The sequence below is a fragment of the Ochotona curzoniae genome, unplaced genomic scaffold (genome assembly GCF_017591425.1).
Source record: "Ochotona curzoniae isolate NIBS_2020 unplaced genomic scaffold, NIBS_Ocur_1.0 contig_3432, whole genome shotgun sequence".
In the NCBI taxonomy this organism is placed as follows: domain Eukaryota; kingdom Metazoa; phylum Chordata; class Mammalia; order Lagomorpha; family Ochotonidae; genus Ochotona; species Ochotona curzoniae.
The window spans coordinates 8,604,219-8,627,681 of record NW_024465859.1 but is presented as its reverse complement, the minus strand read 5'-3'; the positions used below and the strand labels follow the sequence as shown (position 1 = coordinate 8,627,681).

Genomic DNA, 23,463 nt, shown 5'->3' with positions numbered 1-23,463 from the left:
CCCTCAAATCCACCAATCTCTATGTCTTTGGAGGAAAGTTGCTTTCATTAAAGGAGGAGAACTTAAGGATTAGGCCTTTCATTCAGTGGTTAAGATGCTTGCATTCCCTATCTGATCACTTGAATTTGAGCTCTGGCTCCAGCTCCTGACTCCAGCTCACTGCTAAGGCAACCCATATGAGCCAGTGAGTATGGCTCAGGTGGTTGCATTCCTTCCATCCACAAATCGGATTTGGATTGGTGGGACTCTGGTCCCACCCTCAAAATAACCATTTGTCACTTTGCTCGGTTTTATTTTAACTATTTCTTTTTCTGTTATTTACTCGAGCCAGGTATTTTTATTTTGTGTACTTGAGCTATCACTACTAACCTACCTCCAAGGTGCACGTTAGTAGGAAGCCAGTTAGAGGCACAATCGGGACTTGAACCCAAGTACTTCAGTAGGGGATGCAAACATCTCAAGTGGTTTCTTTAATGTCTTGGTGAGATACCTGCCCATATCATTTTTAAAACATTTTTCAATGCTTAAATTCATACTGCTGCAAAAATTAATAATTTGCTCCTCCTCTGACTGTCATGGAATACAGTTATGCTGGAAGTCACAAACTCTTTATGAACACACTGCCAGGAACTGGGGACTTAATGACCAACCACACTGAGATCCTTGAGTGCTCAATCTCACTTGTTATATGCAGTGGTAGCACAGGACATTGTTGCCAGTATCAGTTATTCTCATTGTGTTTTTTAGGGGACAGCTTTTCTCAACAGCCAAATCCCCCTGGCTCTGTCCTTCTGTTTGCTCTAGAATATAAAATAGTACACAAAGTCAGTAAACATTCACCACATAGATGCATGACAGACATGTAAACAGATCGAAACTATACCAGGCATAATAAAATTTTGTAGTATCCTGTGTAAAACAAAGTAGAGATTTCATTAACCTCTATCTATCTGTTAACAGCTACTCTTAAGGGTTCATTAGATATCAAGATACAATTCTGTAATTCCTAAAACCACCTCTTCTCTTTTTCTTCTCTTTTGGGTCTCCCTGGTTGTGTTCTGTGACCAGTGTGGAGGGCAGGAAAGGTTAAGAGGAGACACATGTGTTCCCCGAGGACCAGCAGGTCTTCCCATGCCTGCAGTGTCCTGCTAATCTTGTGCTTCAGAGACGAACAAGCATGTGACATGCACTGCCCCACCAGGGTTCAGTCTCCAGGGTATGTTTTTCTGTTTTGTGGTCCGGTTTTCAGCTGAATAGACTCAGAGATAATAGAGAAGGATAAAGAGGAAGCCCTCTCCACCATAGGTCTGCTGCTCACGTGCCCGGTCACCTCCTGGCCTGGAGACCAGTCTGCATTTGGAACTTCTGAATTAATTTTCGAATCATTGATGTTCCCCAAGTGCCTCAGAAATCAAATTACTTAGAAATGAAAGCGGGAGTTTAAAGACTCTGTTCAGGGCACCTTAGCTATGAAATGGTTGGCTGTGAGTTTGCCCTGAAAACATGTTTTGTGATCACAGCTATTAGCCTTGCCACAAGGTGCTTACTGACAGATACCTTGGTCATGTCTGGTGAGCGATGTTTTGCCCCAGAAGCACATTACTGAACCCATCATTGTCGAGCTATCAACCCAGTAACTTTATTTTATAAAGAAAGGAGACTTGTCTACTGCCAATCTAAGTGTTTGGCATATACCAGGCAGTCAGAAACCTTAGAGAAAAAATTGAATATCGTATGCCTATGCAACAGAATATTATGTATCCAGTGTTATTCAGCTACAAAAAGGAATACCTGACACATGCTGTACCATCAAAGAACTTTGAAAACACGCTGGGACAGGCATTGTGGGCAGGTTAGACCACCACGTGTGACACCGGCGTTCCATATCACAACACCTTTGAACCCAGGCTGTTCTGCTTCCAATCCAGCTTCCTGCTTATTCATGTGAAAAGCCAACAGAAAACGGCTCAAGTGCATGGGCCGCTGGTAATGATGTAGAAAACCAGAATGGAGGTTCTGGCTTCTGCCTTCAGACTGGGGCAGCTTTCACTGTTGCAGCCATTTGGGGACTGAACCAATGAATTAAAAAGAAACAAGTAAACAAACAAACAAAAACCACAAAAGCCCTTTTGCCTCTGTCTCTCTGTCAACTAAATCTTTAAAAATAACCATTAGACTGTGCAAAAGAAGCCAGATACAAAAGTTTAGCCATTGGCTGGTTCTATTTTACGTGAGTACTAGAGTAGTCACATTTGTAGACAGAGTGCAATAGTGGTTACGAAGAACTGAGAAAAGGGAGTGAGTAGCTATTGTGTCGTGAATTGTTCAAAGTAACTGAGTTGAAGAGAACATGTTGGGGATGTGGTTAGTAGTAATGCCACTGAATCAGACATTTAAAAATGGCTAAACTAATCAACTTTAAATTATGTATAATTTTATCACATTGAAAAAAAAAATCATTCCATCTACCCAGCAAAGATGACTGCAGCTTTTTTTTTTTTCTCTACAACCGTGAAGCTTTTCTTTGCTTTAAAAAAATTTTTTTTAATCTGACCCATGGGTGCTATGATTTCTCATTGAGGAATTCGCTCTGCCAGGGTTTAAACATTAGCACAGGTTCTCTTGAGGGCTTTTCCTCTCTGCAGGGCCCAGACTGGGCAGGGTGGGCCCTGGTTCCAACTGAGAGTACCTAGGTACCTCATTCTCCTTGAAACAAAGAACCACTTCGGTAAGCACAGGCCAAGTTACAAATCCACTTGCCCTGCCCAGCGAGACAGAGTCCTTTCCTACCCAATTTTTGCTCTATTATGCCCAACTCTCTTTGCAAAGTGGATGGGCACAGCTTCCCTCCAAGCCATATGGAAGGAAACAAATTGAACTTCTTCCTGCTGTAAACTTTGAAAATATCCCTCTTCCTGCTATGAAATTTGTTTATAAGATTAAAGGCAGGTGTTCTGGGGAGGACTAAGCAGGCTCTGTAATTATGTTTTATAATTCAGGGCACACCAAGTTTGGAAACAGGTCATAGTGTCCTGTTTCTTGATTCCTAAAGCACATGCTGCTTATACCACCTCCTCTCCAACAGAGAAAAGGAACATGGATAACAGAGGCTTAATTCTGACATTTGTTCCTTATTATTCACAAAAAAGGACACAGTTGCATTGTTGTCAAGATTGCTGCTTGTGGCTATCTTGGTTTGAGAAGCCCCATGCGTAACTCCTGGGGCTCAGGTGACTACGTCAGGTACAAAGTGTTCCTGTCTGCGGCACACAGACCACACACAGTAACTGCCAAGGCCTGTCCTTTATCAGAACAGTATCTTTTTTCATCCCAAGGAACTCATAAAGAAAGATCATGCTACCTAGACATAGTGAAAAGGGGACTGGTAGCTGGTCAGAGAAGCCAGTGCTGTCTGTGGAGCTGAGCTGGAGGTTAGGGGGCTAGGCAGGCTTCCTAAACAGATGTACAAGGGTGGAAATCTTACCCTGAAGTTACAGCTTCCTTCCATCTCCCAGCAATGTCAACTGTAAGAGTGTCTCTTTGGTACATGAGGTATGAAAATACTCCAAGCTCTAATGGAAGTTCTATTTTTAATTGTACAGAAGAAAAAATTGCAGTCTGCCAAGTGGGGAACTTGGAATGGTGGAGAGAAGGCTGGCCCTCGTATACAAAATCTAGAGGACTGAAGGGAAAATGAGAAGGGGAAAGGTGGGCGTGGTAGTTGGGTGTGGGACAGTCTGAGGAGGAAGGTGTCTGCAATTCGTCTGGATCTTCAGGATGACACATGTGCTATAAGGGAAACTGCTATTTCTAACTGACGGGGAAGCTTTGCAGTCAAGGGAGGGCTGAGCTGTCAGGTGAGTTTGAGATCAAGAGTTGTCATGACAGCTTCATGGCATGTGAAAGGTGCTGTGAAGTGCAGTATGATTTTAACCAGCAGTGCTTAAATTAGTTTCTTTTGGATCTGGAGTGATGTATGGTTGGAGGAGGCCAATGGCGGCTGAGTGCCAGGCGTGAAGAGGGCTGCATTGCTAAAGCGGTACCCTTTAAAAAAAGAATGTGTATGTGAAAATTGGCTTCTGGTTTCAGAGTTTCTCTTAATGCAGGTTCCAGGCAGCAGTGACAACATTAATTAGTAGCTTGTCAATTCCTCCAATGAACCTCAGTAAGCCCTCCATGATGAATATGCCAAGGACCTGGAATAACCCCTTCACTGAACTTTCCCAATTTAAGATTTTGTCAAAATCCAACCACCTGTACAAGCCGGCTAAGCAGCCTTGACTAACCAATTTGCCCTGTGCTCTCGCATTCCGCAGGATTGTCTATGCAAGACTGAGCCGGGGAGGGAGCAAGCTCCTTTCTTAAAAATTTCCACTCAGAAGTGAACTTGAGGAAGTACTCAATAAGTAATCAGCCAGAGGAAATCAGCCTCTGTTTTGTCATCCAGTAATGCTTGCCTATTCACACCGGGAACTTTTCGAAGGTCTGAAACAGGATGGTTTGTGATTTGATGCGCTCTTGCTTGTAAAATTTCAGAAAGAAGGGATAACAAGCAACTCTGCATGTATACATATACCATGTGTGAATATTGCCAATGTATTGCACATAAACCGAAAGCTGCATATTTATAGCCAATGTTAACACTAATTTAAATAAATTTATCCACTTAGGCAGATATCCTGTTTCTGTTTAAAAGATGAGGAAACTGGACTGAGTGTGGTAGCGTAGTGGCTAAGTCTTCATTTTGCATCCACCAGGGTCCCATATGGACGACAGCTATACTTTCATCTGCTTTACTTCCTATGCAGCTCCCTGCTTGTGGCCTGGGAAAGCAGTCAAAGATAGTCCCAATGCCTTGGGACCCTGAACCTGCAGGGGAGACCTAGAAGAAGCTCCTCTGTAAATCCAACTTTCCAATAAAAAATAAATAAATCATAAAGAAAGAAAGGTGAGGAAACTAAAGTTCAGAGCCAGTAAGTAATGGATCTGGAGCCTGTACATGGGTCTGTTTGACTTCATAATCCGTGCTGTTAATCGCAGCACCTAAAATAAGAATGGCTGTATTTTATAGCTCTTCCATGTCTGCATTGCTGTAAGTGGCATAGCTGGCCTGTCAGATCCCAAGTCTGGGTGTTCTCCTGGCCCTTGATTTTCCCCCTTCACAGTTTCAGTGCAGAACCGCAGTGTTTGCAAGGCTTCGCCTCTGCAGACCAGTGCCCAGGAGACCATATTAATAAGAACTTGAATCTTGGTGGTGCAACCAGCTCAGGACCATCTGTCCATGGAGAATTTGACCTGTCACACCAAGGCTGTGAGCCTAAGTAGCCCAGATAAGCAAAACAAGCACCAATTTCTGCTTTCCGAATCTTGTTTTCCTAGGGAGCTCCCACTGAAGTTTGTAGAGGAATAAGCAGCTCTTCACCACTCTGAGCCTCCCTGGATTTATGGCCCGGCAGCTCCCGTCTGCCTGCTCTCCCACACTGTGTGCTGCAAACACAGGTGACCTTTGCAGCAATTTCATTTCAACTTGCTTCCATATAGAAAAGCTGTTGTGTGTTGACATTGTTTGGAGCAAGTTCTGCCTATGTTAACTCCCTTAGCCCCTCTGCCCCTGGAATGTGAGCCCAGAGAGGCCAAGTGCTTGTAATTTCAAGAGCGTGGGGGAGGGAGTCTGGAGAGCATCCCCAGCTCCCATCCATCTCAGACCTCTGTCCAGTGGTTTCACGCAGCTGGAGTCACTCCCCTTCCTTCCAGGGTTTGCTAATCCCTCCCTAGGAGGGGGTAGTCTGCAGCCTCAGATTGGCCCACTGGCAGTAAGGTGCTTTGTGGGACAGTTTATTCCAAGTTGGTTCCCATGTGGTATTTGTTAGTCACAGCTAATTATTAAGTCCTTGGCCCAGGCAATAGACATTGTTCTCTTGGATTCCTCCTGCCTCCTTCCCTTCTTTGCCCCCCATTGCTATGGAACAAAACCCATTGTAGGGCTCTGGAGGTTGGCTGTGCACATATTTTCCAGTGAACCCCTGATGGGCTTACTGCTGGGGTTTCATGTTTCAGGTTGAAACTCAACTGGATAAAGCATTATTCATTGACGCTGACACAGGCTCTGTTCCCTACAGCTATTTCTCCCACACTAGACTTGGGGTCTCACAGGCAATTTAGGTAATTCACTGAGAGTAATTCACAGCACTTACTCCGAATCTTGCTGATCTGCACAGAATTATAAAATGTTAGGATCTTTACAGCACAGAAAGCTCATCAAGTGCTAGAGTTTCCCAGCTGCACTTCAAAGTACGGGTTAAGAGACTAGATGAGCAGGCAGGTCTCCCTGCTCTGTGGCCCTGCAGGAGTGTCTCTGCATTGGGCCACTTTGCTTTGTGTGGGACTTTTTCCTATAATTTCCACAAGCTTAAAGCAATCTTGAAATTTAGTCGTTGTCACTCCCGGTTCGCTTGTCAGAGGAGGATGCTGACCCACGGAGGATATTTCTCTTATTCCTGGTCCAAGTGAGCTAGTAAATTGAAACCAGAGTGGGAATTGGCACGGGGCAAGCAAAAGTTCTTCAGTGGTTTTTGTTTGTTTGTTGTTGTTTTTCCAAGCTGGGGAAATTCGGGAGCAAGCACTGGGCTACTTTTCCTGGTGCTTGCCACTGTCTTGTGAAAAGCCGTGACATGGAAGATTGGAAAAATGGAAAGTTTCCGGTCCGCCTTAAACACATGGCTGCATAGCACCTCCTCAAGTTGGACAGTACACAACCTGAGAAACCACATGGAGCAGCCACATTTGTCTTTACCTCTGAGGGAGCCAAAGCTTCTAATCAGGCTAGAATGCTGTAGGCAGGAGTGTGCAGGTAGAACACAGGCTTTGGAACACCCAGATCTGGGTTCAAATCTCGGTTGCACTAATGGCTGGTCCTGGGAACATGGATCAGTTATTTGCCATCACAGTTTTTATCGTAAACTAAAGCCGGCAGTAGCTAGATACAGGGTTGATGTAGGAAATTAAATTCAACAATCAATATAAAAAGCTTTATGGAAAGCATATCAGGCACTTGATAAGTATTTCTCTTCCTGTAACTTAACCACTTATATACATACAATTTTGAGTTGAAATAGAAGCCAGACGTTTTTAAACTTCACCCTTAACTTGGAAACTTCTGCATTTTGTCACAAGCATAATGTTAACCAAATGATTTTAGAGAATCCATAGAGCACAGGTTTGTCTTAATCTTTTACAGAGCATTTATAAAACCGAGCATTTCCTGGAGTGTGTGTGTATGTGTGTGCACGCCCGCGAGTGTGCTCATATGGCTGTACAATTTACCAGAAAAAAATTCTAGAAGGAAAACTGGAAATCTTGAAAAAAATTAAGCCCTGTTCCTTTGCCTGGATGGTGTCCTGATGACTCAGGGGCTGGCTGTTTTCAGATTGGCTCTGACAGCAAAATCAGAGGTCCTGCATGCACCAACCACTTGAGTATGCTGGGGTTTCTTTCAAACCCTCCTTTATTTGTCATCCAGACAAGAGCCATAGTCCCAGAAGTTTGCCTTAAAACATAGGAAAACAGATGTTTTTGCTTAGTTTTCTTTCTGTCCTTCTCTTGCCAAAAGGCTAGCTGAGTTTTGACTGGTTTCTAAAATTGCATTTTTGGTTTTTATTTTTTAAGACAAGCATTGAAAGAGGGTCATTGTAAAATGAATAAGAAGAGCAAGCATCCCCCAAATAAAAAGATTGTACCTTATAGCCTCTTGAAATGTAGAAGACCCTGAAGGCAAGAAGATCCAGAAGATCCGAGGGATGAAGATTTCCCAATTCTACCCTAAAAGGATCTCCCTGGCATTATCCCTAGACTTTCAGTAGCTGGTGGCCCCTTTAACAGACTGGCTTAAGAAAACAAGCACAGCTTTCTCAAAGAATCCCAAAGCATTGCATTCACTGAACAAGGCTGTACAGCTCAGAGTGAGGGAGGGTTGGTGCTGTGCTTGTTGAGCATATACTATACATCAGGCCATGTCCAATGCTACTTAGAGTCCCTTTATTTTATATCCAGTTCATTATAGCTACAGAACTTTAGTGACTTCAAACACCATCTAATATCTTACAAATAAGTTGAGAAGTCTGTCCCGTGGGTCTCCTGGGCTAAACATCAAGTGTTCACAAGGTTGTGTATCTCTCTGGAGATGTGTAGTGATTTTTTTTTTAAATCCTTACCTTGTCCAAGTTGAGGTTGCACATATTCCTTGGCTCTCATTTTTCTTCCTTCATCTCCAAAGCAGGTAACAGCAGATGTAGTCTTTTAACATGACATCAGTCTGACTTCCCCTTTCAACTCTCACTGTGACTTTTTGGTACCCATGTAGTTTCTAAGCAGTCCTGGGTAAGCCAGGGAACTTTTAAGGCCGGCTGAATTCTGTCAGCAATCTTACTTTCTTCTACCAAGTAACGGAATCCATACACAAGTTCCACACATGTGTTAATCTTTGGAAGGGTGGGCACTATTGCCTGGCACAGAGACATAGATCTTTTTTACCTTGTAGATAACAACTGTATCTATGCAGATTCTTTCAGTTGCAATGAATAGGTTCTATTTCGAGCTAATAAAAAGAAAGGGATCCTATTGGCTTATACACTTCGAAGGAAAAATTTGGTTGGATTCAGGTACAGGTGGTCAGTCTTCAAAATGTCATTAAAGTCCTGTTTCTTGGTTTCTTTGTGGTAACTTGATTCTGAGTCATGGACTCTGCATGCTGACTCAAAGAGCTCCCAGACAATTCTAGACTTTCACAATTCTCAAGCCTGTGGACCTGGAGAGGAATCAGTGACATTTTCTCCCAAATCACCAGCAAAAGTCAGTGGAGGATGAGTCTCATTGAACCAGTGTCCATTTTGAATATCTCTAAGTAGATCCCTGGTGAAGGGAGAAGAAAGGAGGATACTAGTCTCAGTCTTAAAGGAGAGTGAAGTCAACCTTCGCACATGTGCTAAGTTGCGGGGCGAGTGGTTCAGCAACGGCAATTCAGATGCTGTGCCCAAAAGGGAGGAGGGCAAGAATGTCTGAGTAGGCAGAAGCACCACAGTTCCACTCCACCGTGTTATTGTGTGATTTCATAACCGTGAAATTTATAGATGATTCCATTTTAGAGTTCATTTGGTTTCAAGTCATAAGACACATGAAAGTGTCCAGGAAAGTCTGGTTCAGGAAGTATAATAAACTAATTTAGGTAATAAATGAGAAGAGAAACTTCATGGTAGTTAAAACGATGGGTTTTGGAAACAGCCTACCTAGGTTTATATCCAAGTTATTGGTTGTGTTTAATTTATCTTGTTGTGCCTCAGTTTTGTGCTCTGTGAAATGGGGAAAATAGTAGCCACTTCTTGAGTTTGCTGTAAGGTTTAAATATAAGTAAAATGTTCAGAACAGTACCTTGACATGGAGTAAGATTCAATAAAGAACAACCATGGTAATAATGATTCTTATATTATTATTGTTATTTATGTATAAGTACCCTGAGGATGGCACGGGGATTTGAAAAGTGGTTAGGATGCATTTCAGATATAACTTCTTGTTTGCTCTTTTGCTCTCTGAGGCCACATAGCCTGTTTTCTCTGACATATGGTCTCAACCTCCTCAGTAGGAACTAAGGTTCTCATCCTACACCTGGATTTTCACATGTCTTCCTGACTTCGTATGCCCACCAGCAAAGGGCTGCTGTGTCAGTGTTCCTGAGGTAAAATGCTTGTCATAGCGACATGCTTAGGAATAGGCCAGTACTAGGAATGGCTTTGCACTTGTGTGATTTGGCCAGTGATATTTGTAGGAAAAGAATTAAGCATTCTCCCATTATCATAAAATGAGACATTTTCAGCTTCAATTAGAAATGATTATTGGCTAGAGAAAAATTCTTCCCTTCACACAGCATGGATGCCCAGCATCTCAGACCTGGAGCGGAAGTTCCTGCTGTGGTGAAACCCACACAGTCCTGGTCAGGGAAGTGGATTCTAGAGTGGCAAGGGCTGTCCCCTCAATTTTTCCTTTGGTGGTAAGAGAAAAAGCTCACATTTGCTTTTTGTTCACAGTGTCCCTTCTCATTGAAAAGAGCCCTAACATTTTTTCAGTCGTTCGTGTCAGTGTAGTGTATTCAGACATCTCACAGGAAGAGGTTTCTGCCTCAGATCCTTGTTCTTTGGTCCAGGACTTCAGTGGGCATTCTTTTTTTTTTTTTGGCTAGGTAGTTCCATAGTGATGGGGAGGGACAGAGTATAGATGGAATTCCTAAGCTCCGAGGCACTAAAGGAGGCTAAGGTGGTGATGCTTTGGATCAGCAATGGGTATCTTGTATCAGAAACAGAGCTTTGGATGAAAACAAAGCATTGTCACGATTTTGAGAGAGGCCTGCTGGGAAAGCTGCACTGTGAAGGCTTCTGTGTCCTTTCTACTGGAACAATCTGTAGGCTACACATTTACTTTCAAATAGATTGTTTTGAAGTAGTCAACAAAAAAATATCCTGCTGCCAGGGCCAGCCATCAAAAAGAGCAATCTAAGCCACAGGGAACGTGCGAAAGAAATATTGCAGAGTGAAGACGTGGCTCTGCGCCTGATACCCTGTGCGTTATCTCCCCCAAAGGACTCCGTGGTTTAATGGATGGGGCTTTAACCTACCCAGAGGTCAATCTCTGCTGGACAAGTGGAACCTCATCCCTGAGGGCATCGACATACTCATGACACATGGACCTCCTCTAGGTAAGTGAAGTAAAGGTGTCCTTTGTTCATAGGAGATGCCTTTTCCCCAGCATAATAAATAAGGGCTTTGGGGACATAATCACCCCTGCCCACTTGCAAAACAAGCAGATACCAGAAGAAAAGTCAATGCTTTTAGAGATACTTAGTACGGTAATTAAACTCAGCAGTTCAGCTAGGCATACAGGTGTTCTTGAGATTAAAAATTTTTTTTATTTGATTGAGTCAGGGAAAATCCAAAAGGAGTGTGGAGCACCACAGTCTTTGGAGCTTGATTATTTATATGAGTTACATTGACTTTGGAGCAAAGGAGGTGGCTTGGGGCATGGAAGAAACACATGGTTCTATGAATTGTAGGGCTTTTAAATGACAAGAAAACGATAGTAACTTGGGCTCAAAGAAGCTCATTTTGCTTTTTTAAATAATGTTGCAACCTGGGGGATTTTTGAAGTTTAATATTAGAAATGATCATAAGAGAAAATTACTTTTTAAAGCTAAGATGTTTGGAAAGGGTTTATACTTAAGGACACTCATACTGCAGTTACACTGAGTACACAGAATACCTAAAACAATGTGAATGTCAATGGGTAATTGTTATACTTTACTGTTTAGAGAATAAAGACAAAAAGAATGCAAACAAGAAAATGTCCATGTTTAGGGCACAGTATTTTTGGGGGGTGGGATATTTTAAATTTGTAGTTGATTGCATCAGCTGATTCAGAACCTATGGATATGAAAAAAGAGCTCCCTATAATTTACAATTACCCATAGGCTTGTTTCGCTTAGTCACGGGACAGTTTTCAACTGGCAATAGCACCCTGAATCATCCATCTACACATTACCCATTACTTCTGTCCAACTAAAATGTGTGCACTCAGGAAATTCGGATATGTCACTTCTAATAAGAGATTCTTTCTTCTTTCTTTTTAATTGTGGCAGAGTTATAGTTTGATATCCACTTTGAATGTACAGCATTAAAAGAATTTTTTTATTATCTCTATTTGGAATGAAGGGGACAACAGCTCATAACATACAAATGATTTTCATAGGTTTTCTTGTGGTTAAATGTCATTATCCATATCTTTCTGCTTTTTTCAACTACTCCTCTCTCCCACCAAAGAAAAACCTAAAACCTCCCCGTAATGCAAATTGAATATTTGCGGAAGTTTCTCTCGTCAAGCTGCTTGGTACTATTTCTCCCTTACAAGGGAAATGTTCTGTGTTTCACAAAGAAATAGTGGAGGAAAGATCCAGGGCACGGGTCATGGTGAAGCATCTGCTATTTTTTTTTAAGATTTACTTTATTTGAAAAGCAGAGTTATAGGGAGATGGAGAATGAAGGACAGAGAGAGGGCTTCCACCTGCTGGTTCACTTCCCATATGGCCACATGACTAGGAATGGGCCAGACTGAAGCCACGAGTCAGATGTTCTTCCAGGTTTCCCACATGAGTTCAAAGACCCAAGTACTTGGGCCATTTTCCAATGCTTTCCCATCCACATTAGCAGGAAGGTGGATCAGAAGGGGAGCAAAAGCAAGAACTTGGGCACCTATATAGGATGTTGGCACTGCCGGCAGTGGCTTGTCTTGCTATACCACAGTACTGGCCCTGTGACACATCTTAAGGCTGGAGCAAGCAAGGGGGGAAGAGTCAGTTCTGATGCCAATGTGGAAATGGTACAGAGTCATTCTCATGCTTCTTTCACTATTCCATAGCCTTCATCTCATGTTTTAGAAGAGAGTACTTACCCAATAGGTGATTGAGTCATAATCAGTTAGCTTCCCTATTTTGTGACTGTTAGGCTAGCTGAAGCACTCATTGTCTAGCTAAATATCCTGATCATCATGAAGTGTCCAAGGAGAGTATCTTATAAAAATATCCAGCCATCTTGATCATTTTCTGGAGCAACCAAGTTGAGTGCTGGCCTTATTTCTCTTAGGCCAATTTTGCAAGGAATTGGTACATCTTCAGCACAGTTTGCACGGCTGAAGTATTATATCTTTGAACAGAACAATCAGTTTCTACACTTTACCAAGTCATTCGTTGCAGTGTGGAAACAAATACAAGTGCTAATCTGAAGGATTCGGAGATCCTAACCACTCTTGCTAGAGAAGCATTCAAACCTCTGCAAAAGTAGAATTAACCACCAAGAGGTGCTGTGTGGAAGAGTGGGACCTAAATTAAGAAGCTGCAGAGTAAACGATCATGCAGTACTTCCATAATGGAAAGCAGAATCTTCGCTAACAAGTTTTGGGAATTCTTGTGAATATGTTATACTGAGAGAAGTAGATGGGAAGGTTGGCTTTGAATTATTTCCCTCTAGTGAGAGAGGCTGCAATGTCACAAGATCCTACTACTGTCTGTGAATAGTAAGCTTTCACAGGCATTGGGCAATGGGATAGGATATTTTCTTCCTTTAAGAAAAATGCATCCATGAGATGAGAAAATAATCACCATGGATAAAGGATGCTTTCTTTAATTGTATTTGAAAACTCTAGGACTTTGACTAGGGTGCCCCATTTTCTTTTTTTTTTTTTAAATCCATTTTTATTATAATGTTGGAGTTACAGAAACAGTAGAGATACAGAGAGATCTTTCATCTGTTGGTTCATTCCCAAGTGGCCGCAATAGCTAGTGCTGGGCTGCTTCAAAACCAGGACCCAGGAGTTTCTTCTGAGTCTCCCATGTGAATACAAGGACCCAAGGCCTTGAACCATCCTCCACTGCCTTCCGAGACCATTAGCAGGGAACTCCATCAAATGCGGAGAACTGGGGAACTGTCAGCCATATATGATGTGAGCAGAGCAGGCAGATGATTAGTTTGCCGTGTCACCATGACAGCTCTAGGACCCCCATTTTCATTTGATGTTTTCCCCTGACTCTGGTCACTCCTTCAACCTGAGTTACTATGTCTTTACTGAAACATTAAGTATTCATGTCAGCAGTTTGACCAAAAAAAAGTCAAAAGCTGTCCTTTTATACCCGGTCATTTCTAAATAGTTCACATTACCTACTGGTGCTGTGAAATGGATTTTCATAGGTTACACTGCAAACTTTCATCCCACCTGCCTTTTCTTGGCCCATCCCTCTGAGGTATATAGATTCCATTTCAGACCATAATCATCCAGAAAGCTGACTTTGGCTATAATTGATGTCAGTTTTTATAGATTTTCTGCATTAAATAGAAAACTAAGTGGCTTTTAGTTTAAAAGCAGTCAATTAGCCCCAGCTTGCTGCATACCACCTTGAGGTCATTTTGTTGTCTACCGCAAGAGAGGAGCTTGGTGGAGCAACTGGGCTTTCCAAAGCTTTGGTCATTGGTACCCACCAAGGGTTAAGAGATTTTGTACGAAAAAGAGCAAAGCATTTCTTGAGCAGCTTACAGGAGCTCTCCCTGTCCTTCTTGTTTAAACCATCTTGGAAGTAAGCTATTATATGAGAGATATAACAAAAAGAGAGAGAGAAAGTAACTGAATTGAGGGAGGAGGAGGTATTATGGTCTTGCCAGGAATAAATGTCATTGCACCCATGAAGAAGATTTGAAACTTGTGGCTGAATAAATAAATCAAACCCCTTACAGAAAAAAAAAGATGTTAATTAACAGGAAGGGAAAAAAGTGCAGCTGAAAAAAATTCAAGAGCCTAAAGAAGACAAAGTGAGGAGTAAAAAGTTTCTTAAAAGCCATAGTGAGCATTAATGGAGCATCTAGGATTACAGATAATGTAATAGACCTTCCATGAGTTATGGCTTCCTGAAAGTCTAAATGAAACCTTACCTGAAGAAAGAAAATTAAGAATATTGATTGTGTTTTGCCCCTAGGTTTTCGAGACTGGGTTCCAAAGGAACTTCAAAGGGTGGGTTGTGTGGAGCTTCTAAACACTGTCCAAAGGAGAGTCCGGCCCAAGCTGCACGTCTTTGGGGGAATTCATGAAGGTAAGAGCCAAAAGGGGACTCATAGCATGGATGTCATTACCCAGGACCCAGTTAACAGGGGTGCACTTTGGCAAAACTGGGAATCACTGAGTAGTGGTTTTCAACCTTTTCAGCAGTGGAACCCTTTTCTAAAGTGAAACATTTGAAGAAACCTCTGCACATGAAAGTAATAAATATTTTATGTGAAATTTCTGCCACACTTAAAAAAATTTTTTTTTATTGGAAAGTCAGATACAAAGAGGAGGAGAGGCAGAGAGGAAGATCTTCTGTTCTCTGACTCACTCCCCAAGTGACTACAATGGCCGGAGCTGAGCCAATCTGAAGCCACGAGCCCAGAACCTTTTCATAGCCAGGAGCCCAGAGCCTTTTCCAAGTCTTCCACGCAGGTGCAGGGTCCCAAGGCTTTGGGCCATCCTGGACTGCTTTCCCAGGCCACAAGCAGGGAGCTGGATGGGAAGCAAGGCTGCCCAGATTAGAACCGGCGCCCATATGGGATCCTGGCACAGGCGAGGCAAGGACTTTAGGTGCTAGGCTACCACGCAGGCCCGCCTGCTACCCTTTTTAGTAGGACATAAGAACACGTTTGTGCCCACCTCTGTGAAAGCCAAACACCTGTGCAGGCAATGTCTGCATGCTCAGGGTCCTAAGGAAGAATTTCTGGTAACTACTGCTGTAGAGCAATCCTGAATGCACTAAGGATAAATTTTCACTTTAAGAGAGAAGCTAGTGTGTGTGTAGTCATCTCTTTTGCCCATAAATACTGTTTTAAACAGAATGCACTCAAAGACCCAGGAAGACAGATTCTCTGACTTCAGACACGCAATGAAAGTTATATAACGAAAGTGGCAGGAACCTGAAAACTGCAGGTAGACCTTTTCTTACTAATCTACCAAACTGTTCGCGCATGCTCATTTTAGTAGACTAATCACATCTCCCCTGAGTGAGAACTGATCCGGTTGCTGTTTTCCGCCTTTCAAGGTAAGCAGAGTCAAGGTCACAGGGACTGGAAACCTGACAAGAACCTTCAGGGCTCTGCATTCTGTCTGCCAAGTCTTGTTTTAAGACAGGGAAAGCTGAACTTCTGGATAGGCACAAAAGCCTTTTCAGCGGTCCTTGGTTTTTCTGAGCCACCCAGAGGTCCCCAGTTACATCATACATTTTGTGTGTGTATGTGTGTGTATTTAGATAGGCAACCACCATATTCTCTTCAGCTCCTGCTTATAGCCGCTGTCTGCATTTATTTATGAATTTGCAATCCAACTGAGGTGTTGAAGCCTACGTGTCTGATGAAGCAAGAAGGCAAAGTTTGTTTTTCAGAGCCCACAAAGCCAGTGGCTTCCTGGTTAGGCAGGTAATAAAGAGCATATTGAAAATCATCCTCCTGAAGCCAGAGAAAATCCAGCTTGCTCCCCCGCGCTGGCCCCAGCTGAGGGGCTGGAAAGCCAGAGATGTGGCAGAGAGCAACCAGAGAGCAACCAGCCGGCCTCAGAGCCATGCGCCCTGCAAGGGGGGCACCACTGTACAGCAGGATGGGAGGGGGATGCCAGCAGGGGAGACCACAGAGACATGGCGCCTCCTTTCTGAACAGCAAGGCTGCAGGGCTTCTCTCTGAAAAACTGGTTTCCATTTCTACAGCATGCCTATGGGTTTGCCTTTCGTCTGCTCTTAAGAACAAAATCATTAATTATCCTTAAACTGGCCAGACAATTGGGAAATTCCACTGAAGCCCCTAAATAATCAACTTGCTTTAGAGGAAGGGATATCATATTCAAATAAACTTGCCTTGCTTTTATTCACTTAAGACAGCTAAAGAGGGCAGAGAGAGGGCAAATACCAGCCTCTTGATGGAGACAGATAACAAGACTTTATGACCTCACAACCAAACAGTGCACATTTGAAATACCGCTTTCTTAAGGGGTTTTTCGATTGACCCTCATTATGCTCCCCATATGCTTACTGGGGAAAATTGTACAAAATGAAAGAGAATTCAGAGAAAAAAAATCCCTTATTAGTTATTTGTATAAGTCCAGGTGCTTTTCTTTTACATGGTCATGTTTTTATAAGCGATTGCAACCTGATACCAACATAGAAGCACCCGCTTGGCTTAGAAAGCAGTAAAAGGCATCCAGGAAAATAGATGAACTTGCTAACATCCTAAAATTTTTACATATTTAATGTTATAAAAGGAAGAGGCATCCACAGACCTAAGGAAACTTTCTTAACTTTGTTCCAGTAGGTCGCAAGCCCCAGTACAGGACAGTGTATCTCCTGATAACCTGTTGGGATTTGGTTGTGTTTGCCCTTCAGGAGGAATCCACATGGCCCTAGGACTCCACAGTGTACACAGAGCTTGGAAATGAAAACACTGTCTTAAAAAGACGTAAAATGTTTTTCTTTATTTTCACCAGTAAAAAAGCCCTAGTTTTCCCCCAACAAGTTTAACACTCAAATAAGGGAAAATAATCAGTTTGTTGGCGCAGAGAATTCTACATAAAGAAAACAGAAAAAAAAAAAATGAGCAGCAGCAAGCTAGTGAAAGCCATTGTTTCTGGGGAGGTTAAGGTGAATTCTGTCTCATTGCCAGCTGACAAAATTTTGTATTTGTTTTTCTTGCTGCCAGCCCGGAGCTCAGCAGGTCACTGTGGTTTGTGTATCTTGCAGTAACTGTGACACTGTCTCCCTACAGGTTACGGCATCATGACCGACGGTTACACGACGTACATCAATGCCTCAACATGTACAGTCAGCTTTCAACCAACCAACCCTCCAATTATATTTGACCTTCCCAACCCACAGGGTTCCTGAAGTTCTAAAGGCCCTGTTGGAACGTGAGGGAAAGTCGATAAACTGCCATTTTTCTAATTATAAACTTACATTCTCTTACTCATTTATTTCCAGATTCTGTGAGTTCTTTTTGTAAATTGTCGGAACACAAATGATGCTAGAGGTTGTGCTTCTTTTTTATTTTTTCATCCATTTGAAATCAAAGGAGCCTTGTGAATTTGTAAAAAAGAAAAAAAAATGACTTCTCTTTTCTCAAAGGCCACGCCGTTGTAAATTGTTAGTGTTCGCCAAAGGGACAGCCAAGCTTTCTTTTAAAAAATGATGAAAGTCTTATTTTAATATGCTTTAAGCTGGAAAAAAAAAGAAAGGGAAAAGAAAACAGGTAGGCAGTGTTAAAAACCATTCAGATTTGCACAACTGTTTAAGAGTATTATTTGAAGTATTTTATATTTTGATATTTTTTGTTGTATTCTTGGAAATGTTTTCTTTCTGCAGATGTGGCCCAATTTAAAGAACCTTCTCACCAGAAATGGGCTTGGAAAAAGACTTCTCTTCACACTCTTGCTATCAAGAAAACCATGTCAAGGGAAGAAAACGGCCCTTGTTTAAAGGATGGCTTAGCTAGTGAGATCCATATCATGGTTATACAAAGTCTCATTGTCTGCTTCTCTCTTTTAAATTATTTTAGCTTTAAAAACATGGAAATGGAATCTGTCAAGAGCAGGTATTTCATGCAGTAAAAGGAAAACAAGTCTTCAGACTCCTTTTCAACATGGGTTTATATATATAAGTATTTTTTGTGTATTATGATTATGTTAGGAATTTAATATTGCCAAGGACAGTACAACTGCAAAGGAATGCTGTACAGCAGCGCATCAGAAGTCTGAAAAAAATTGACACACTTTTTCAAAATTCAAGGTCTTAAAGAGCTTGAGTTAAATCTAGGTACAATTATCAATGTGTATAGATGTACGTGGATGCAATGGAAGCGAACTAAAATAAGGCTTAGTTGTCCTTTCTATTTAAGTACCGTGGATTGTCTTCTTCCTCCCTTCGCCCACTCCCATTTTGCACTGTGTGTCGATGCAATCTTCACTAGCACAAAATATTGTCGCTAATAGTTATTTCTGTTTTCCCATTGTAAATGCTGTTGAGCTTTATTCTATTTTATGTTATCTTGTTCATGAAATTTAGGAAAGCAGTTGTTTCTTTAAATTTATTGTGATATTCTATATCTAGCGGCCTTTATATGCAAATAAAATTGCAAGATTTTTAAATCTGTGCTGTTTGGAGAAATGACTGGTAGAAGGATGGTAGCTTCTTCCTGGAAATGGGGGGGGGGGTGGTTATTCCACAGCATCAATAATCTTTTTGTAAGGAATTAGAATCAGTGGTTTTCCCCTAATTTTTAATCATTTTTTTTATCACTCACCAATCACAGGCTGACAGATAGATCAATAAGATATGCAGTGCACTCTTCTTCCATCACATTCGTCTATCTTGCCTTAGGTTTGTGAGGTTGAATATTTCATCTGGGGCCTTTGTGATTTCCACAGGAACACAGGAAGCGTACAATCAAGTCTATGAATGCCCTCGGTGTTGAGCATGTTTGTGGTAGTGAGCAAGGTGTGGGCATCTTGGAGATACATAACCACTGCACATTTGCAGCCTCTGAACTGCTACATTAGGTAAACTACTGGGTGGGCATAGCATCTGATTATTGAACTGGCAGCTTCTGGAAAAGCAGGCTTTGCAGAGCTAGGTGGGTAGCCATAATGACAAGTGTTTGTGCATAACCCTTGAGAGAATATCTGGACACAAGCTAATTAAGCTGAGTACTTACTAAAATTGCTTTCCATTGTGTGGGAGGAGGAAGCAATCCAGTCAGCTAAATCTAGAGGGTAGATGGACCCATTGTAGGAGCTTTGCTCCTCTGATCCCTAGACTCTGTGTGTTAATTATCTCTGAGGGAACTGTCAACACTGTCCAAAAGCTCAGAGCTTTCTCCTCTGGGCCTTGTAACAAGGAACCATGCAAAATTGCTCTCACAAGATGGACACTTTCCATCCCTCCAGTACCAGAATCGCTGCTGCTGAGCAGGCTTCAGATTTCGTTTGTATTCTTCACAAAATCCTCAAGGAGCTCACAGCTATGAAGGCAAGAAACCTGAAATCAAATGACTTTCCTTAGAAAAATCGGAGGTTCCAAAACAGGTCTGTGTAATTCCATAGCACTTGCCCTTCCTATCCCACTGGTTCCAGACCAGAGGAATTGAAGCTTTCCAGAAGCTGATATGAAACAGGCCTGAGTCACAGAACATTTCCCATCTTTCATCTAGCAGCCTGTGTGTATCCTGCAGTGTGGCTAAATAATAACATTGAGCTGGACCACTTCCCTTACTTGATCACTGTATAGGTCTGTGGGTAGGTAGGAGCAAAAATTCTAGGGCCACTGACCAGCCCACATCAGTGCTCCCCTAACTTGCACTGATGCCATTAGCTAAGCATTTTCCTTATAAAATGGGATTAGGAGGAGAAAGTTGCAAGAGTTCATACAATGAAATCATTGCTTCACATCCTGATAAAGGTGCACAGTGGGTGTGAAATAAGGTCACTTATTTTTAGCCTTGAGATTCTCCAGTCAGGATTCTGTGGGTTTCCTCACTCTTGGCACCGGTGGCACTTTATCTCAAGAAAGTGTTTGAATTCCTTAAAAACACCACATAGGCTTGACACTCACACTCAGGTCAAAATACATGACAAACAGCTATGACCGTTCTGAAGCACAGAGGGCAGAGGTGAGTGCCATCTCCAGTAGGAGGAGGAACTGGGTGCCCCCTGGCAAACTGCTTCAGGGAGGTGGAAATAAATCCTGGAAAGAACATCCGGGGGTCAGATTCTGAGATTTCTTTCAAATATTTCGGTTTTCTACTTACAGAGTGGGTGCTTATTTTCTGCTATAAAATCACATCAGTTACAGTCAGAAACTGCCTCTTCATCTTTGATGAATTCTGAATGTCAAGTAAAATAAATGCTTAGAATTAATAGTTCAAGCACCAACATATAGATATATTTTGATTTGCTGTGTGGCCATAGCAATTCCATGATCGTTTGCATGCCTCTCATGAACTACAAAGGTTGACTTCACATGGGCACCAGGCAGAAGCGGGGCCTCCTAAGGAGATTTTTATTTTTCTTTCATGGGAAGATAAAGGTGGTATTTAGAAAGAAAAAGGAAAAGGAACTCTAAACTTCTGGAATGGCCATGCCAGAGACAGGCCATCAGCAATCCTGCCATTGAACTATAAAGGAGGAGAAGCTAATTTCATGTTAAGAAGATGGTATTGAAACGTGGGCCTGGAACTCTGTGAAGCCACATGTTAAGACTGCCCAATCCTGGAATCCTTCGTGTCTGCATCTGCTTCCTGCTCACGCTGCCTAGCAGTGTTTCCAAATACCCCAGCTTATGGACCAATTCTTAACACAAAGTAAACTTCAAATCACGGTGTTTAATGATTGAACAAAAACATCTGAACACTTCTAAGAAAGTGGGAACGGGGCCTAAAAAGATACTGAAAATTAAAATGATATCTTAGTATTATCCACTGCACATCCTTGCTGAATGAGGGTGCAGAGCGTAGACATTGTTTGGGAGCAAAGCAAGTGCTCTGTCTGAAGTTAGCAAATCCCAAAGCCTCCTAGTTTTCATTTCTCCCTGTGTAAGACCTGGGCCAGAATATATATTTACTCAAGTAATGGAGATGAAGAAAAGCGTAACACTGGCCCCGTGTCAGAGCAGCAATAGCCTGTCTCCTAAAGGGCTTTGTACAAAACACCCAATCCGCCATGCTCTGTCTGCCACAAGCATGGTTATAAGATAAAAAGGGGGTGTGACAAAATTTTACAGAAAAAAAGCATTCACTGATATTGAGCCAGAAGGAGTTGAAAGTTTATAACGAGAGAGAGTCTTTAAATGAACAGATTTGGGGTTGTATTTTCAGTGATGTGAGAGTGGAGAACTCTTCCCATTCACAGATTTAAAAAGATTTGGCAAAATTAGATACCTGAATTGAAAAGTCAGGTTTGCTTATCTGCCCTTGGGGTTCTTGCTGCTCTTATAAAGAGAGGCTTGTTGCAGTTCTTGATGGCGTTGGAGGTCAGTAAAGAGCCCCACTTTTGCAGGGGAACCATGACCATGCAATTATATACATCTATATAATGTGAATAATTCTGACCTTGAAATGGATTTTTCAGGCTTGATGTGGTAATATGATCAAGGTCCTAGGTGGAGGATTTTATTGTTCTGTCAATCATAATTTCTTAAAGATAAAAAATATGGACAAAAAGATGCTTCTTACTTTCTGTTACCCATAGTAATTCCTTGAACTGGACTGAGTCAGTATGATGCAGCTGAAAACTCAACACACACACACACATACACACACACACACACACACACACACACACACACACACACACACACAAATTGCACTTTTTAAATTCCTGTCCCTCTGAGCTCTCTGGCAAAACATTTGTGGTAGGTTCTTCTCAACTCCCTTTCTTTTCCTTGCTGAATTAGGGATCTTACATGATGCAAGTCTGGAAGTAAAAATGCTTTCATTTCTGAGCATCTATATCTGGGTAATGGTGAGTGAGAGAAATGCATATCCATTAGGAAGCACAGCCACATTGATACTAAAAGCTCAAGTAGACTAAACACACAAAGCAGGGAGCCTCCTCCCCATCAATCAGCTCTGATTTTTATGAAGCTACAGTTACCGTGAGGTGCGTCTGAACACTCTCAGAGTTCACTTACCAACGTAAAGGATTTGTGATTTCATGGTCCATTTCTGCCCCCACCATAGTGGATGACCTTGGGATTGGTTGAGCATTTCCACAGGAGCTCCTCAAAGAGCAAATGACTTGGAACCAGAATGCTTTATGCTTTATGCTTGGGTTTGCCCACATGCCCTTGTACAAGTAGACTATAAGGCTTATGTGACAACAGCTTAATTTCCAAAGGAAATCGCATTTCCTGGAAGCTCAGATCCCCCATTCCCACTATAGTATTTCCATCCTAAACTGTCATAGTAGTATGTACATAACTCTGTCTGCACCACATTCTGGGTGTTTCTTTCCTATTTGGGAGCTTCCCAAGGCCAGTGACTATGCCTTTTGTCTACATTCCCAACATCTGTGACCCAGGTAATACTTTAATGAATGAGTTGATGTTTAGCAAATAATAGCTGGGTATGTGAGAAAGGTAGGCAGAACCAATCACCAATGAAAACAAATATTTACTCAATATTGTAAGTCAGGTCCTGGGCTGGTAATCCTCTTTTTAAAAACCCAGCACTTGCCAAGAAAAGGCCTTATAACTTGGTAGAGAAAACAAAATATTGATGTATGAAAGTGAAGAGCAAGAAGGCATTTAAATAATAGTTCTAGGTAGCATGAAATGAAAGTTGGGATATTTGAAACAGAGATTTGTCCGGTTATATGCATGTCTGTAGCAGTGGAGAAATTGCAAGGTGAAGTGTTATATGTCTGGCAGACACAGGCAGCAAGTCTAGGAAAGGGAGTCTGTGATGATAATGTCATTCCTACATCACTTCATTCCTGGAGGAAAAAGCCGCTATGACCAGCAGCAATTTGAAGTGTATCACGTAGCTGGTTTGTTTTCTTAATTTACTCTATGAAATGGTTTTCTCTAATGGCATGCCATTGACAAAATGCACCATAATGTCTCCATCCATCACCTCCAAATGCTCTTGCATGCATCAGTTGTTGACTTGTTTTCTCCCGTTCATCACATAAATGAGAGGAATGATTTATCCAAGGCCACCAGTTATTCTTATGTGGAATCTGAAATAGCTCTCTTGAGAAATAGTGCTGGGAGCACTTATTTGTGCTGCTTTAAGCTTATATTGGAAGATGACTTTGAAGTGGCCTATGCTGCTATCCTCTTAAGTGTTTTCTGGGAGTCGGATCAAGGTTGCCATCGTGGTA

At 42.0% G+C, this 23,463-nt stretch overlaps 1 protein-coding gene and 1 pseudogene across 2 annotated transcripts in view; one reads left to right on the top strand and one right to left on the bottom strand.

Annotated features, from left to right (window-relative positions):
• LOC121156477 overlaps positions 1–8,234 on the bottom strand; it is a 58,325-nt pseudogene extending 50,091 nt beyond the window's left edge.
• The window catches only part of MPPED2 (metallophosphoesterase domain containing 2), a 183,071-nt gene extending 164,339 nt beyond the window's left edge, over positions 1–18,732 (top strand). For both annotated transcript variants that reach the window (XM_040980303.1, XM_040980302.1), the window contains exons 5-7: positions 10,626–10,741; positions 14,558–14,671; positions 17,358–18,732. In XM_040980303.1, coding sequence (XP_040836237.1) covers positions 10,626–10,741; positions 14,558–14,671; positions 17,358–17,476 — 349 coding nt within the window. In that variant the 3' untranslated portion in view covers positions 17,477–18,732. The remainder of the gene's footprint in view (positions 1–10,625; positions 10,742–14,557; positions 14,672–17,357) is intronic.
• Positions 18,733–23,463: the final 4,731 nt, after the last annotated feature.